The sequence below is a fragment of the Coenobita brevimanus genome, chromosome 111 (genome assembly GCF_032717465.1).
Source record: "Coenobita brevimanus isolate Jiangsu-jjx chromosome 111, ASM3271746v2, whole genome shotgun sequence".
Taxonomy (NCBI): domain Eukaryota; kingdom Metazoa; phylum Arthropoda; class Malacostraca; order Decapoda; family Coenobitidae; genus Coenobita; species Coenobita brevimanus.
This window is the reverse complement of record NC_137064.1, coordinates 6,623,295-6,641,559: the sequence shown is the minus strand read 5'-3', so window position 1 is coordinate 6,641,559 and position 18,265 is coordinate 6,623,295. Positions and strand designations below refer to the sequence as shown.

Genomic DNA, 18,265 nt, shown 5'->3' with positions numbered 1-18,265 from the left:
TTTAGCTGCAGAAGCAGCAGCAGCGATATTAATAATGGTTACAGCCCCAGGCTCAGATGAATCCAGTGGACCGCAGATATCAAACCCTGCAGCCCACCATCTTTCTGGGAGATGAGGGAGGAGTTGAGGGACACTCGTGCATTGAGGCTGGTCTTCCTTCCGGGTGCATCGGGGCGGAAAGGAGTTCCTCTTGACTACCCGCATAGAGTTTACCATTTTTTGCGAGGAAGGGTGTACTGTAACCGTGTGGAGACCATCCTGCACTCCCTTGTTAAATGTTGGTCATCTTTAATTTATAATGTGCTTCTCATGGCAGAAGCAAAAATGTACAAATAGTTCTACCAGGGAACAAAAAGTCTGAAGTCGTCCTTGAGCAAAAGTGTGTCAGCGTTTTCTCGTGTATCTACTGTAGTTTCGACCCGTTGTGCAAGGACTTGCCTTCACCACATTTTTTGCCACAGCAACAGCAGGGTGACTGTGTAGAAAGTGAAAAAAAAAAAAGTTGGCTCTGAGGTGCTACAAGTATGTGATGCAATACCGCAGTGTTCGACGCGTTATTTTCCTTAGTTTTACGATACAGTGGCTTTTGTTTTTTACTTCCTCTTCCCTAAAAGATTATCCACGGCAGTTTTTCTATAGTGCACGACTTCTGGACGGCCTGCTTGTTGAATGGGAGGGGTGTTGGAAGTTTTCGGCTGTATTGTCCGTACCTTAATACATCCATAAAGCTATACTCCATGTCATCTCCCTTTGCACCCTACTGAAATCCCTTGTATTGTTCCCCTTTCGACTGGGAATGTTAAGAGATTACCACGAGCCGAGTCGTGTCCTGCTGGCTTTTACTTTAAGGTCACGGCATAAGCAAGTTTGCAGTAACATGGTCTGTCATTTTCCACATGCAGGGGTCCCTCATGGCAGACTGTACTTTGAAAGAACTCCATGTTAAGCCTCTTGAGTCCGATCATGTATATTATAGGTTTATTCTTGCTACCCAAAACGATTTTATTTAATATAGGGAGGACCCCTCGTTGGGAAAGGGTTAATGATGGCTTTGTTCAACCCCTCCAGTTCGAAAATTCTCCCCAGCCCTCCATAAAATCATCTGGAGGCAGCAAGAATAAACTAACCTCAGACGTCATCGTTGTGAAGGGATAACATTGCCAGAGACAAAGCTGATCTAGGCCAGACAAATATATTGTAATGAAAAATATCTCTCCCATACATTATTTTCCAACTATAACTCTTTCACATTAATATGGCTAGATTTTCATCCTTTTGCAGCTTAGTTCACGTAGCTCAGTTGCATAAAACGACAATGTTACGGCCCCATATCCTTTCCATAGCACTTTCTCGTGGCTAGCATGATATTCTAGTGTTAATCTGTTGTTAAATCTCAGCATTCAGATTGGAGAGATGACCATTTAGGGCAAGTTACAGTAAAACGGGTCAAATCAGTTTATGTTGCGTCACTAGACTTTCTGGTAGTGACAGTTCGGAAAATGTAACAAACCATTACTATAGCACGTTGATTTTAACCTGACCAGATCCGTAACTCCTGTCAGCTCGATTGATGGCCAAGAGTAGTCACACTGGAGGGACGATTTGACAACTCATTTTTTTTTTTTTTTTTTTTTTTTTTTTTTTTTAAATCGAGGCGAAGATGCACTTGACAGACTGGTGATGATTGGCTGAATGCAACATGTCCGAATAACATCGCTGTATTTCAAATAACTCCCGGTGATGTGAGTCGAAACCCAAATACAACGATGTTATTTGGACATGTTGCATTCAGCCAATCATCACCAATCTGTCAAGTGCATCTTCGCCTCGATTTAAAAAAAAAACTGAGTATAGTAACCAAAGAGATTCCTTCCAGTCATAATTAAGCCTCACTGAAATTCATGTTACCAATATGGTAATCAAGTTGCGGGAGTGGCCCAGTTCCGTCATGTGAGAACAGAACGATATAAACAGAAAAAGAAGGAATGAGGAAGAGCAAAAAAAAAAAAAAAAAAAAAAAAAAAAAAAAGGAATGGCTAAGAAGATGGTGAGAAGTGATAATCGTTACTGAGGAATTGCAATACAAATAGTGTGTGTGTGTGTGTGTGTGTGTGTGTGTGTGTTAGGGTGAAGTTTGTGGGTGGGGGGGGGGGTTGTTGAAGTACTGAGGGTGGAGGAAAAACCAACCTCTGACAGTCATCTACGAATAGGAATGGGTGGGTGGGCGGGTGTTAGTGAGGTGGGTGGATGGCTGTATTGGCGTGGAGTGGGTGGGTGGGCGGGTGTCTTAGTGTGGGTGGGTGGGAGGGCGGGTATTGATGAAGAACTAACCCCTGATGGTGACGGAGTGGGGGCTCCTGTAGAAGTAGAGGTGGCCAGTGATTTTTTGGTTCCCGGCAACAAAGTCCAAGACAGCATCGGGCTCAGGGTAGTATGGCCGCGGCTGGAGGAAGACAAGAGGACGAAATGGTAAGAAAATGTGGCACAAAAATGGAACAGAATGGTAAAAGTGGCACAAAATGGAACAAAGTGGTAAGAAAAAAGGTGATACAAAAATGGAACAAAATAGTAATGGTAAGGATGAATGGCACAAAAATGGTACAAAATGCTATTGGTAAGGGAAAAAAAGGTGGTACAAAAATGGAACAAAGTGGTAAGGAAATGGTACAAAATGGATGAACAAATATACGAAATTGTGAGAGAAAAGTCGAATAAGGAAGAAAAGTAAAAAAAAAAATAAAGTTAAACGAATATGGAACAAAACGGAATAATAGTAAAACAGATATGGAACAAAATGGTACAAAAATCACAAGAAAGTTCAAAAAATGCAACAGGTATGGAACAAAATAAAGAAATGGTAGAAAAACAAAAAGTAAAACAGATATGGAACAAAATGGTACAAAAATGTTAAGAAATACGAGTGGAACAAATGCGCATTAATATAGAACAATGAAAATAAAAGGTGGAACAGATATGGAACAGAATGGAAGGAAATGTGGAAAAAAATGAAGTGGAACAATTATGAAAGAAAATGATAAGAGAATAAAAAGTGGAACAATTATGGAACAAAATGGTGAGAAAATTAGTAGGAAAAAAGGGAACTAAAATGGAACAAAGGGGTCGGAAAATGGTGAGAAAATACGCAAAAATTATAGAAGAAAACGGTAGGAAAATAAAAATGTAAAACAACTATGGAACAGTATGGTACAAAATAGTGAGAAAAGTATAAAGAAAGTGGCACAGATAGCGAGGAATATTGAAGTAAAAGGAAAGAGGGAAGGGAAAGAAAAATGGGAAATATTCAGAAAAGAGGAGTAGGTATGCGAGGAGGAACGCGATAAAATACTAAAAAAAAAAGGGGGAAAGTAAAACAGATAAAGAGGAAAGAGAAATAAGGGAACGTAAGGGATGGTTAGAAAACGCGAAACGAAGGAGATATGGAAGGGACACTGAGATAAAGGAAGGAGGGAAGGGAATGAGCAAGTACAAACTGATAGCAAAATGAGAGCTGACGGAGGTATAGGAGGCTGCGAGGGGGAAAAAGAGGAAATAGTTAAATAGTACCGTAAGTGAAATAATGGAAAGTGGAAGAGCTAGAGTACAAAGTTGAGATAAAGAGTAAGAAGAAAGGAATTGATTCAGTAGAAGTTGTGAAAAATATGAAGTGCACGGATTTTGGATGGTACACTGAGGGGAAAAAAAAAGAAAAAAAAAGGAAGGAGGGAAGGAAATGATAGCAGTATTAAATGAGAGAGGGGGGTGTGACCTCAGAGCGGGGCAGTGAAATGGCGGGGGACAGGGCGACATGGAGGCGATTTGTTCGTGGCCACCCCTTACGGGATTAAGAAGACTGGAAATAGATAGAATAGGTAGATTAAATGAAAAACTATAGTAAGGTAAAAAGTGAAATAGATACAAGGGAAAAATGAGATAAAGAAGGGGAGGAGAAGACACTGATGAAGAAGACGGTCAGAAAATAGAAAATGGAGAAGCTATAGAATTAATTAGGAGATAGAATGATGAGAGAAGAGAATGATAATAATGTTAAGAGAAAATCTGGAAAAACACAGGAAATGCAGCAGAGATATGAAGGAGAAGCGGATGTGGTAACGTAAAAAGTGACAGGAAACAGAAAAGATGGGAGTTATAGGAGGAGAAATGCAATAAGTGGATGGGACTAGTGAAGGGTGGACACCAGAAAATTGAAAACTGAGGAGCTACGGATGACAAAGAGAGAGAGAGAGAGAGAGAGAGAGAGAGAGAGGACCATAAGAAAGGCAATGGTTAAAGAAAAAAAAGATAAAAATAATGAGTACGAAGAGTCACAAAAGGATGAGAGATGAAAGGAAACGAACAGCTACAAAAGAGAAAAAAATGAAACAAAATTGCAAATCCGATTAAACTAAAACAAAACTAAATTGTTTTCTGTGACTACGAAGGGAGATGCAGGAGGAAGGTGATGGTGGTGGGAGGAAAGACAAAACAGGAGAGAACGGAAGGAAATTCAGGGTAGGCGGAACTACGCAGAGAGAAAGATGTAAGGAGAGTGAGGATGCAGGAAGAAAAATCACAAAAAAGATAAAAGAAGAGGAAAGATGAGAAATTGAAGAGGAAGGAGGAACAAAAGAAAGCGAAGGTACAAGGGGAAAAGAAGAGAGAATATTATGAGAAACTGCACGAGAATGAAGGACGTAAGAAGGTTAGGAGACAAAGAAAGAAGAGGAAAAAAAAAAGAAAAGGATAGATATGCAGCCAGGAATTGTGATGGTAGGGGAAAAAAAAAAAAGAAAAAAAAAAGAATGGTCATGGTCGGAGGAGAAAACAAGCTTAGGAATATATTAAGGAATGATAAAAGAAGGAAGCACGTAAGAAGGAGAGCGGGGTGCAGAAAACAGAGGGTAAAGGTAGGAAAAAAATAGAAGAACTATGTGATCTGTGACTGCGACGAGAGAGAGAGAGAGAGAGAGAGAGAGAGAGAGAGAGACGGTGGAGGGAGGAAAAGGAAGTGAGTGAAATTTTAAGATATTGCCGTCTCTACGTGCCGCACACCCTATGTTTTAGTAGGACATAACGTTGTGATGGTGATGATGATGATGATGATGATGATGATGATTTAGTGGTGGTGATGGTGGTGGTGGTGATGATAATGATACTGTGATAGAGATAATGATAATATAACTGATTGTGACAGTGATGACGATGATGATGATGATGATGATGATGATGATGATGATGATGATGAAGGTGATGATGATAATGGCGATGATGATGATATGGTGGTGATGATGGTGGTGGATTTTATTGATGATGATGATGATGATGATGATGGTGGATTATAATGGTGATGATAATGATGATACAGAGGAAAGAGAATTATATTAGTGAAGGCGAACAAGACAAATATATGCGCCACGAAGAGGCAAAAGACTCAGGCGAAAAAATCCAACCAGCCTTGTGCTCTGATTGTGGTGTGAAGGCTGTGTGGAAGGCGGGAGAGAGGGGAATGGGAAGGGGAAGAAGAGGAAGTGAGTCAAAAAGGGAAGAAGAGGAAATCAGTTAAGAGAGGAAGAAGAGGAAGTGGGTAAAATGAGCCAAAAGAGAGGAGAGGAAACTGATACAAAGAGGAAATGGGTAAAATGATGAACAGGGAATAGGTAGAGAGGGAAGAGGAGGCAATGGGTAAAAGGGGGAAGAGGAAATGGGTAACATGAGGAAGGAGAAGAAATGTATAAAGGAAGGAAGAAGAGGAAATGGGTAAAAGGAGGAAGAGGGAATTCGGTAAAGTAGAAAGAAAGGGAAGTGGGCAAAAGGAGGAAGAAGAGGATATGGGTATAATGAGAAATGGCAGAAAACGGGTAAACGAAGGAAGAAGAGGGAATAGGTAAATGGAGGCAGTAGAGGGTGTGGGTAAAAGAAGGAAGAGGAAATGGGTAAAAAAATGAAGAAGAGGAAAATAAAGAGAGGAAGAAGAGGAACTTAGTAAAGAGAAGAAGAAGAGGAAATAGGTAAAATGAGGAAGATATGGAAATAGATTAAAATTGATTTGGCAGTAGAGGGAAGAAAGGGTGAAAATGGAAGTAGCAGAATGATACAAGAAGGAAAATAATGGCAGAGAAAATTATAAAGAAAGTAAAAGGAGATAAAAAAGAGAAGTTTATGAAGAAGGGGAAGAAGGTGAGAGAAAACGAGGAGGAAAGAGTGATGAAGATAATGACAAAAAAGAGGACGAAGTAAAGATACGGAAAACTGAGAAAAAAAGGATATACGTAAATTGAGTACTGGAAGAAGCAAGAGAAGAGAAGCCGTAGAGTTTGAGGGGAAAGACAGATAAAAAACGAATGACTGTGTAAAAGAGGAAGAGGAGGAAATTGAAAACAGCAAAGTTAGGAGTTGTCAGGGCAGAAAGTTCGAGAAGTTTCAGGGAGGAAGACGGGAATACAAGAGAGAGAGAGAGAGAGAGAGAGAGAGAGAGAGAGAGAGAGAGAGAGAGAGAATGACAGAGGAAGAAGAGGAACAGTGAGAAGAGAAAAAAGAGGGAAAGGCTAAAAGATAGTCGGAAAGATAAACAGAAAGACAGTGGGGAAAATAAGGGAAAAGACAGAGGTGAGAAAATGAAAAAGAAGATTATAGTAAAAAAAATAAAATGAGCAGAAGAGAGTTTGGAAGAGCATCGCAAGAAATAGGGAAAAACGGAGAGAGAGAGAGAGAGAGAATGTTAAGAAGGACGACTCTCATAATAAACTGACAATAAAAAGTAAATACGGGAACAAGAACACACACACACACACACACACACACACACACACACACACACACACACACACAACATCTGCCCCTACAGTGGGGTGGCGGTGGTGTAATAGAAAACACACTGGGCCCGCAAGTCGCTAGGCCTTGGGTTCATTTTCCGGGTTGACCATTGGACTTTAGGAGAGGTCTTTATTCCAGCTTCTTCGTATACCTGGAACTGAAATAGGGACCTGTGTTGTAAATTCGATGGTTGCGTGTTGTGGTCTGGGGAACTATAGAGCTTAGCGAGTACTGAATATTCTCCTTAATGACTCCCGTGCAGTTGATAGGCGTTTGTTCAGTCCTTTTCCTTTACCTCGCTACGGTCTTCCTCAACCCGTGATAAACCTTCAAGTATCACCTTTTACCTTCATTTAATTTCAGTCTTTCTTGACCGATTGTATAATTTTGTACTTCCACGATGAAAATGAAGTCGTTAAGAGGAACTGTATTTCCTCTTTCATTCATTTCCATCTTCCTTAGGCGTATATATATATAATTCGATCCACAGTTCTTTCATTTTAACGTGAAGGAGCATCTGGTCATACTTCACTTTATTTCTCTTAGCTCAGTGGCAGAAAACGACAATACTACGTTTCTGTATACTTCCCATGGCACTTCTTCGTGACTAGCATGTTATTCTATTTATAATCTCTTCTTCTAACTCATCATTTAATAGGGAGAGATGACAAAGCGAGAGTGTATACAAATTTGGGTCAAGTTCAATGAAGAGAGTATAGCGTGTTGAAAGTGAGAGTAGTATCGTGTAGGCGTGAGGGTGATGTGATGTGTGACGTGCGGCGGGTAGTGGTTAGTGGGGTGAGAAGAGGAAGACGAGGCGAAGGTGAAGGAGAGCCGGCCGCGTATTTCCGTGTTGTAGAGTACTGTATATCATTTCAGTATCGTTCACCCCCTTTTTTTTTTTAGGACAGTGGCGCTTCCTGCATTTTACCCTTCCCCAACCCTGAAAGCCTTACCCTAAAATTCTAGCCCAGTTAACCTAACCTAACCTAATCTTACCTTCCCTAACCTAACTATACCTTACCTTGACAAGCTAACCCAATCTAACCAGACCATAACATCCTGAATTAACTTAACCCAAGACTGGTCTAACACGGCTAAACCTAACTCTAAAAGTCTGAACCAATCTAACAGTCCTATCTTACCAACCCTAACTAACCTAACCTTAACCTAGATTTCCCTGGGGTCTCACTATACTGCTCGCAATTCACTGGGTCGGTCAGGATCACTTGATGGTCGTGATGGTCAGCTTTTACCCTCCCGGAAGGGAGCTGAGAGCTCAAATAGTCCGATCTAAGGGCAAGGCTGTGACTTTCACACACGCACACACCCGTCCCCTTGCTCAAGGGGGACAGTAACCACCCACTTCGTCAGTGAAACTTTTCGCAACCTGAGCGAGGCGCGAACTCCCGTCCACCAGTTGGCAAGCGGGAACGTTACCACTGCACCAGCGAGCGGTGTGTGTGTGTGTGTGTGTGTGTGTGTGTGTGTGTGTGTGTGTGTGTGTGTGTGTGTGTGTGTGTGTGTGAAAAGTTTTATCTTATTTGAGCCAAAGTTGGTGGAAGTATTAAGGATCAGCCAAGGAGTCAAAGGTCGAGATAACATAGCAGGGTCAACTTCAACTTTTTTATTCAACTCTGGGAATAAACTGTCAAATGTCAAAGTTTAAGGGAAAGGTCACTGGCCACGATCATAGAGCAAATTAACAAAAAGTTTTAATTTACTTTAGATCAGTCTTGGTGGAAGTGTTAAAGGTCAGCCAAGAGTGATGAAATTTGATTTATGAGTACTTGATCGGGAGTAAGGACAGTCAGATATATATTTCTCTCTCTCTCTCTCTCTCTCTCTCTCTCTCTCTCTCTCTCTCTCTCTCTCTCTCTCTCACACACACACACACACACACACACACACACACACACACACACACACAGTCTCTCACTTTTTCTACCAGTGTCTTCATAGAATACCCTGATAGCAGCACAAATCGCTACATACACACCTCACCGTTTTCACAGAGTTATTGTACTGTATAGCAATGTACGTTATCCTATATCAAAAGAAAATATATACATAGTTAGAGTATTACATTTTAGAATTTTGAGGCCTCCCTATATCAGATTTATTTATTTGTTTACTTTTTCATTTCAATATACCCACAGAGTGCCATATGAGCGTCGTGGTCTCTCTTCCTGAGCGATTTATTTTGCTTATAACTCCTTCCCTTTCTCCCGTATGTTGTAATCGCTTTCATATCGACTCAAGTTTGTATCACTGCTACATAGGGGGATATTAATGTGTGTAAAATAAATCGTTAAGGAAGAGGTGTTACGCATTCTCCAAAACCACTTATAATACGGCCTATCACCAGTCTCAGTGCGTGTGTGTGTGCGTGTGTGTGTGTGTGTGTGTGTGTGTGTGTGTGTGTGTGTGTGTGTGTGTATTTAGAACCAAGGACAGAACCACCTCATTCCCAGTGTGTGTGTGTGTGTGTGTGTGTGTGTGTGTGTGTGTGTGTGTGTGTGTATTTAGAACCAAGAACAGAACCACCTCATTCCCAGTGTGTGTGTGTGTGTGTGTGTGTGTGTGTGTGTGTGTGTGTGTATTTAGACCCAAGGTCTGACCCACCTCTTTCACAGTGTGTGTGTGTGTGTGTGTGTGTGTGTGTGTGTGTGTGTGTGTGTGTGTGTTTAGAACCAAGGACTGAACCACCTCTTTCCCAGTGTGTGTGTGTGTGTGTGTGTGTGTGTGTGTGTGTGTGTGTGTGTGTGTGTGTGTGGCGTGTGTGTGTGTGTGTGTGTGTGTGTGTGTGTGTGTGTGTGTGTGTGTGTGTGTGTGTGTGTGTGTGTGTGTGTGTGTGTGTGTGTGTCCATTAAAACATAACATGAAGCTTCCCCGTTTTAATCTTGTCCCTCGTTAGCTCCAACACCTTTATTTATGTTGTTCCTGCTACAGACACATGATTCTTTCCATATCAGAAGAGATCTTGCGTTGAACTGTGCATGGTTCCTATAGTCTCTTCACCTTAAGGGGATGGGCTCTTTCCTGAGGTGAATAAAATCGTCTTGTTGTAGCACCATCATCATCATCATCATCATCATCATCATCATCATTATCATCATCATCATCATCCTCACCATCATCATCATCATCATCATCATCATCATCATCATCATCATCATCATCACCACCAACACCACCATCATCATCATCACCATCACCACCGTCATCATCATCATCATCATCACCATTATCATCATCATCATCATCATCATCATCATCATCATCATCCACTCCTTCATTGCCCTTTTATTGCTAAGGGACCCGAGACTAGGCTACTTAGTCCCAGCATTAATGGCGAATGCGACCAATTATTCTTCCCTGAGTGGCATCATTTGAGCAATACACCCCAAACGGCCCTCAAATGTAAGTCCTTATAGACCACATCAACTGGAACTCTTTAATTCACTAGACCACCAGGCATCTAGATACAGTAAAAAATACAATAACTTAAATACGCAACGATATTGAGAGTTTAATTGCTATTCTGGGTATACCGTATGTCTATTGATTTATTTATGCTATTTTTAATTTCAAACATGCCATCAAGTGCCGTCTGTCAGGTTGAGTTTTTTTACTGTAGTGTGTTTGTTATAGCCTGATGCAGATCCCACACCTCTTTCAGCTGTGTTGATGGCCAAGCGGGGTCAGGTTGGAGGGTCATTTTAACTAGTAACCAAGGAGACTCATTCCTACCCCATAACTAAGGCTTACTCAGTTTCCTATAACAGCGCCTTGGTATTTAAGTTGTGGGTGTGGTCTGTTTCCGTCGGATAAAGAAAAACGAATGAAATAAACAGAAAGGCTCATTCCAACCTTGTAACTAAAGCTCATCATATATCATGCACCCACGATTTTGTATTTTAAGCTGTGATAGTGGCCCAGTTCCGTCAGATGAAAACAAGCTATAGTAACCAAGGAGACTCATTACTGCCTCAGAACTAAGGCTCATTTAATTTCATGCGGCCAAGTTTAGTATTCAGGTCGTGAGAGTGACCCAGTTCCGTCAAGTAAAAGGAAATAAGCGACACGACCCTCCCCAGCAAGGTTATTTCCTCGTCGGGTGAGGTCTGACCACTACAGGAGAAATCATCACCACCTATCGACATTCCTCCCTGGGTGTTCTCTCTCCCTCACTCTACCTCCACCCACCTTCCCTCCCTTCTTCCTCCTTGGGTGGTCTCTCTCCCTCCCTCTACCTCCACCCACCTTCCCTCCCTTCCTCCACCTCCACCCATCCACCCTCTCTCCACCTCCACCCTTAATTGCTCCATTACCTGCCCCACCCACCATATATCTCACCGCTATATTACCACACGAACATATTTCACACGCATAAAATCTAGCCTCACTTCGATTTTATATATTTCACTGGGTCACCACCATAAAATTTCGACTCATGAAGGGGCTATCGCAGGTTAAATCTAAATACTCCATATCTGAAAGTCAGTCCTAAGCAGAATACAATCACCGGGAGTTGGTAAGCAGTAAACCAGATTGACGTACTCGGGCTGAAGGGGTTAATCCATCAAACCCTACGTCTCTTACACACAGCGCGTCATCATGGTGCGAATATTGTACAACTGCTCAAGGCAGTGTCACGCAGGAGGGAGACGATATTATCCAAAATGATCAATACAACTTGTGATTTCCGAAGAGTATTGTATTATTATCTGAAAATTCATATAACAATACTGATTAGGAAACACCACAAGCAAGCAAGCAATATAATGGACCCTTATGAAAGCAAATTTATGAGCGTGGAGTGAAATCAACGGACACTTTGTAATGGCCATCGCCTGCTGTGTCAGTTTACTTCGTGCGACGTGTGCCGCAGTTTTTGAAGCAAGTGTACGTGATGTATGATGGGCAAAAAGGTCCCTGGAGGGAATACGTCTATGGGGGAAATACGTCAATGGGGGAAAATTGGCCCTTGCCGGAACAGGTTCATGAGGGTAAATAAGTGGATGGGTGGTAGACCCTTGTGGGATGTAGCCGAAAATGGGTTTATGTTGCTAGTACTATTTAATTTTACCTACCATTACACCATTTCTATCACCGACAGGATAACTGAAAAGTCTCGCTAGGAAAAAAAAAAAGGATACATAGATCAGAGTACAGCCTTATCTCTCTTGGGACGTGAATCAGGGAAGGGAAGTCCCGCTTGCAGTCTCTTTTCTTTTTATATGCAGGGTGCCACAAGGCTGCTTGCACCAGGTGTGGTGAACAGCATGCGTATCACTTTCCTATACCAGTGCAGGGACGGAGATGTCTTGACCCCAACTTTCACCCCTTGTACTGTAGACGCCATCATACAGCTGCATGTACACGATGCGTCAGCAGTATTCTTTTCCCCAGTCATTGGAAGCAACTGTCGCCCATGTAACGAGGGTAATTGAAAAATCTATGAAAGGTCGCCCACCATCACCAAAGCTCCCCTCCTCTTCCTCACCACCGCCACCATCAGATCCCCCCCTCGCCTCCGCTCCCGCCAGCACCATTGTTTCGTCACTTTCACTGGCACAGCAATTGTGTTGGCTCCAGTAATGCCGACACACCACACGGGTGCAACAGGCAGGGCACGTGAGTCAGTCACAGTCATTCCACCAACACCCCAACCTGACACCACCCACATATCTGACCGTCTATCTGAATATTTATCTCTGTCTGTGTGTCTGTATATCTATCTATCTGTCTATCTGTCTATCTATATGTGTGTGTGTGTGTGTGTGTGTATTGATCTGTCTATCAATTTATCTTTTAGTATTTATCTGCCTATAGCCAGTCGCCTTAATCCCGGAGGGGGTGGCCACAGACAAATAGGCTCCATCGTACCCTGTTTTCCTCCATCAAGCTGCCATCCCTGCAAGGCACACTACCAGTGAGAATCTACTTCCATATTTACGTCTGTAGTTGTGTTTAATCCCTTCAGTCCTGTGCCGTATTTCACGTTCTGTTCCTGCCATCCATCCATGATTCTACCCGACTCCGGAATGACCTTTGGGTTGCGAGGGGAACCACTGCACTCTGATCACATTTTTTGCTTGATTCATTCTACCTCCACATTATTTCCTTCAGCGTAGGCTTGACTTTTTGCAATGGGGGCGTTAGACAATGGCCTTCATTAACACCGTAAGTTCTAAAGCTGCTTCGTAACTTGAATAAAGGTCGTCTGGTGGATACAGGCATTAAATGGAAAATACGCAAACGGAGCGATGAAGTTTGTGAAGTCTGTATCTTACCCCACTGTTGCAAAAAATTCTCCCGTAAGCTGAATAAAACCCCCCACCCCACACCCCGGAACTCCCACTATGCAACTTCATACATTCATTATACTCCTTTCACCCTCATTTGGCCCAGATTTTCGCCTTTTTGTAACTTCTTTCACGTGGTTCAGTGACGGGAAAAGGCAATGCTACGGCTCTACATCCTTCTCACAGCACTTCTTCATGACCAGCATCATAATGTAGTGTTAATCTATTGCTACGACTCGGCTTTCAGGGAGATTTATCAGTTTTAGGTCAAGTTAATTGGAAAATGCTATATCATAATTTTGCGCCTTTTATTACGAAAACGTCTTTATTTTATTCTATTTACTTCCAGACGATTTACCTCAGCATATATAGGAGAGACCCAGAGTTGTGGAGGAGGCAGAGTCATTATCTTTATCATCACCATCTCCATCACTATCACAACCACCGTCATCATCATCAGCAGCAGCAGCAGTCAACATCAATATCACCAACACCATTGTTATCATCACCATCAGCATAATCACTACAATAATAATAATAATAATAATAATAATAATAAATCATCGTCATTATTCTAAACCCCTTTCCCCTCTAAATATGGGTTGGGTAAGGGTTAGGTCCTGTCGCCATCATCCCCTTTCAGTGCGGGGTCTGTCGTCCCTCTCCACCTTTTATTTATCCTAACTATTGGACTAAACTGGGAGGCTGTTAGAGATCGAGCAGCGTGGGGAGCCGCTATTAGGTGACGAGGCCGAAATTGACAACATACTGGAGCCTTTATAAACGAAACGAAAGGAAAACCGTGACGATATACAAATATTATTCATTTTAAGCACACCAGCATAAAAAAATTCCTTATTCACTTATTTTTTCCAACTCTGTTAAGGGAGCAGTTAATTAGGGAGATGTATAACCCCTTAATTTAAAGTCTCCCAAAATCTTTAAAATGTCGTCTGGAGCTAGCAAAGATCAGCTGAGAAATACGTGATGGTGCTGAAGAGATGAACCTTGGCTGAGGCGAGGGTGAGGTCATGAGGTGTGGTAGATAATTTCAGGGAGAGCATTTGGTACAGGTGTTGAGATGTCATTACCTGTGTGATAAATAGTAACCCGCTGCCATTGCAAAAGATTCTCTCTCTCTCTCTGTGAGAGAGAGAGAGAGAGAGAGAGAGAGAGAGAGAGAGAGAGAGAGAGAGATAGTGTATTTATGTATGTAAGACTGTGAGAGAGAGAGAGAGAGAGAGAGAGAGAGAGTATATGTATGTATGTAAGACTGTGTGTGTGTGTGTGTGTGTGTGTGTGTGTGTGTGTGTGTGTGTGTGTGTGTGTGTGTGTGTGTGTGCGTGTCTGTGTGTCTGTGTGTGTGTCTTGCGTTACACACTTGTGAGGTTAAGTGTGCAGAATGAGAGCAGCAGCATTCTGTTTTACACACTTACTCAGCATTTCCCTCACACTATCTTTTTCACTCTAAGACACACTTCATTCTCTCTATACACCTCATTCACGTTTTTGCATATTTTTCATCCACTTATAAAAATTAATCATCTTTCTCATTCAGTTCTCATATATATCACTTTATCATTTTATCATCATCTTTACCTTTTTAACGTTCATCATCTTATTTCCGCTGTCATCCTCTTCGACATCCACGCCATCACCTTCATTATTTTGTCATCGTCATCATCATCATCATCATCATTTAAGTGTCGTTATATTCATCATTCAACTGTTACCCACTTCGTCATACACATCATCATTCATTTGTCATCATTACATCACCTGTTGTCATCATCATCATCGTCAATATCTTACCTTCATTCAGTTGTCATTATCTTCATCAGGCATTCATCAACATCATTCATTTGCAATCATCCTTATACAATCATCATCTTCATCATTTGGTCGTCATCGTCTTCATCATTCATTTGTTATCACTGACGCAACCATCCTCATCAAACATCATTCATTGCCATTCAAGCGTTATCATCTTCATTTACTCACGTCATCATCTCTTCGCATCATCACATTCATCCATCCGCATCATTGTTCATGAACATCATCATCCATCCACGCCATTATCCATTCACTGCATCATCCAACCATATGAAGGAGTGTGTGTGTCTGTGGAATAGTGAAATACAATAATACACACACACACACACACACACACACACACACACACACACACACACACACACACACACACACACACACACACTCAGTGTCTTACATAAACTACAGACACATTCGCAGACACAACACACATCCACTAAATAGTTGACAGTCATATACATTAACTCTCACATAAAATACAAATACATGCCTACAAAAATATACGGTCTTGTGCAAGCACAAACGCAAATGTGTATATGCACACGCATGTACATTATACACATGCGCAATTGGATCTCTCTCTCTCTCTCTCTCTCCGCACACTTGCATACACACACATATGCACACACATACATAAATGCTTACATATATTCATTCACTTACATGCACGTTTTTGCGAGCGCGCGAACACACACACAAGGCTGGTTCACACTAGGCAGCTAATGTCCAAGGGTGTGAGCAGACCACGAAATTAAGGCAAATGTGGACAACAACGCTGAAGAGTGTTGATGAAGGTGACCTGTGTGTGGGTGTGGGTGTGGGTGTGTGTTTTACCTGTTCTCATTCTCAAGATCTGGTTTAGTTTTATTTTTCTTTCAGGTTTTGCAAGTGAGGTTGATATGATGGAAGTTTACCTTGAGCAAGTATAATTCTAACGCGTGGGTGAACTGTATGTAGGCCTATGCGGTTCTCTGCACTTTTTTCGTTGGCCACAGACTGTCCTTGTGTGTGTGTGTGTGTGTGTGTGTGTGTGTGTGTGTGTGTGTGTGTGTGTGTGTGTGTGTGTGTGTGTGTGTGTGTGTGTGTGTGTGTGTGTGTGTGTGTGTGTGTGTACAGCCTTAAACGTATGAATGATCCTTGCGTTGGTGTTCCTGTGCTGAGGGAAGGTTACGTATACTCCCAGGTATGATTACAAGAATCGTGATATTTTTGGACTACGGAGGCACAGTGATATGCCTATGCCTGTCACCGTTTTCTTACTCCATTACTGTAGAGGTTGGTAAGAGCGTAACATGAGGGGGAGTTGGAGGGTCATGTGTTTCTGAAGTGAGAGGAGTGAAAGTCAAATTTTCTGGTGATGCATTTCATATACGAACACGATTGCCGCATCCTACATTTGGAGGTGTTGTGCAGCTGATAGAAAGTCGTCCACATATTTACAAGACTATCACAGGAGGGGAGAGGATGCAGGCCATGGAGAGAAGATGAAAAGTAGAGGTGAAGACAGCTGTGTAAGATACTACTAGGGATTATACATGATGAATTAGGAACATTGGTTTTGGCGGCGTATTAGGACCTGTCTACCTGAAAGAAAATTAGTTCGCTTTTTTGTCCAGGATTTTTTTTTTTTTTTTTTTTTTCTAGGGACATGTCGCTGTACTGTCTCATAAACTCATAAAACTGTTGTTGATAGTGTAGTTCATCTTGGAGAATGGTGCCCGTGGACTTTATTAAAATTTGTTGTATGAACCCTAAAACGTGTGTGATGGGTGAGTCCTGAAGCCTTAAACGTTTATGATGGTGAGTCCTGAAGCCATAAACGTTTGTGATGGTTGAGCAGTGAAACCTTAAACGTTTGTGATGGTGAGTACTGAAGCCTTAAACGTTTGTGATAGTGAGTACTGAAGCCTTAAACGTTTGTAATGAGTACTGAAGCCTTGAACGTTTGTGATGTTGAGTACTGAAGCCTTAAACGTTTGTGATGGTGAGTACTTAAGCCTTAAACGTTTGTGATAGTGAGTACTGAAGCCTTAAACGTTTGTGCTGAGTACTGAAGCCTTAAACGTTTGTGATGAGTACTGAAGTCTTAAACGTTTGTGATGAGTACTGAAGCCTTAAACATTTGTGATGAGTACTGAAGCCTTAAACGTTTGTGATGGTGAGTACTGAAGACTTAAACGTTTGTGATGGTGAGTACTGAAGCCTTAAACGTTTGTGATGGTGGGTACTGAAGCCTTAAACGTTTGTGATGGTGAGTACTGAAGCCTTGAACGTTTGTGATGAGTACTGAAGCCTTAAACATTTGTGATGGTTGAGTCGCGAAGCCTTAATCCACACTAAGATTCAGAGAGTGGAGTGTTGGCGTGCGAGGAGTGAAATATTTTTTTAGGGGGGAGAATGAGTCTTTCCCTGGTCTTAGAGGCTGTACAGAGTGGCAATACCTGTCTATATGAAGGACTGTTGAGCGATTTCCCTGGCTTGAGTAAAGAGGTGATGATGGCCTTTCTTCTGGGGGTCAGGGATTTGGTTGCAAGAAAAGTTGAATATTTGGTTGCAAGAAAAGGTGAATATTTCCTTGAAGATATATTCTGTTTTGAAGTTAGATGTTGTTAACGAATGTGTGTGATGCTTTTTCTTGTACTGCTTTTAGATTTTCTCGTATATTTTGATGATTATAAACAGATGGGGTGTTGTTGTGTTTCCTTGGGTCTCTTGAGCTATTATATGATTATTCTTTTTAGTGGAGCAGTTTTGAGTGCTAATTATCGCAGAGTGATTTAGCTGGATGTCTTTTTCCTCTAGCTTCTTCATCCATGTTCATCTTGACACTATGGATTGTTTTGGGGTGTTTTCGAGATTTCGTGAGTTCAGTGACGGTGTTAATCTAGTCATTTTCTCATCTGGGGATAGCTGTTTATTTTGTTTTACTGTATTTTTCTGTTTGGTGACTTTGACGTGGAAAGAAAAGTTAGGGGTGAAGAGTTTTGAGGTGACCAGTGGGATGATACTGTAGGATTTGGGGGTAATTACTGATTTGTGAAACTGGTAACGGCATTGTCAGTAGGTGAGCTGTCTAACACTTTCGCCTTCAGACCCAGCACCCTCCCAGCTTCCCCCCTCCCTCGCTCCAACCCTGCCAGTAGAAAATGAGGCCGCTCGAGTTTTTTTTTCTTTTCCGATCTTTTTTTTTTTTTTACCCCGAAATGTTAGGATTAGCGGATTTGTTCTTATAGCGTTAGAAAACTGAGACTTTGTAGAATGAGATGAATGAAAATAAGAGTGATATTGCATACAGTAAAATAGTTATGACG

The 18,265-nt window shown here is 41.7% G+C and overlaps 2 protein-coding genes across 2 annotated transcripts in view; one reads left to right on the top strand and one right to left on the bottom strand.

Moving 5' to 3' along the window:
* Positions 1 to 18,265, top strand: part of galene (potassium two pore domain channel subfamily K member galene) — a 120,194-nt gene that overhangs the window by 43,421 nt on the left and 58,508 nt on the right. The window lies entirely within an intron of this gene.
* Positions 1 to 18,265, bottom strand: part of LOC145417882 (uncharacterized) — a 32,585-nt gene that overhangs the window by 9,739 nt on the left and 4,581 nt on the right. The window contains exon 3 of the mRNA XM_080286498.1: positions 2,332 to 2,443. Within this exon, the coding sequence (XP_080142624.1) occupies positions 2,332 to 2,443 (112 nt within the window). The remainder of the gene's footprint in view (positions 1 to 2,331; positions 2,444 to 18,265) is intronic.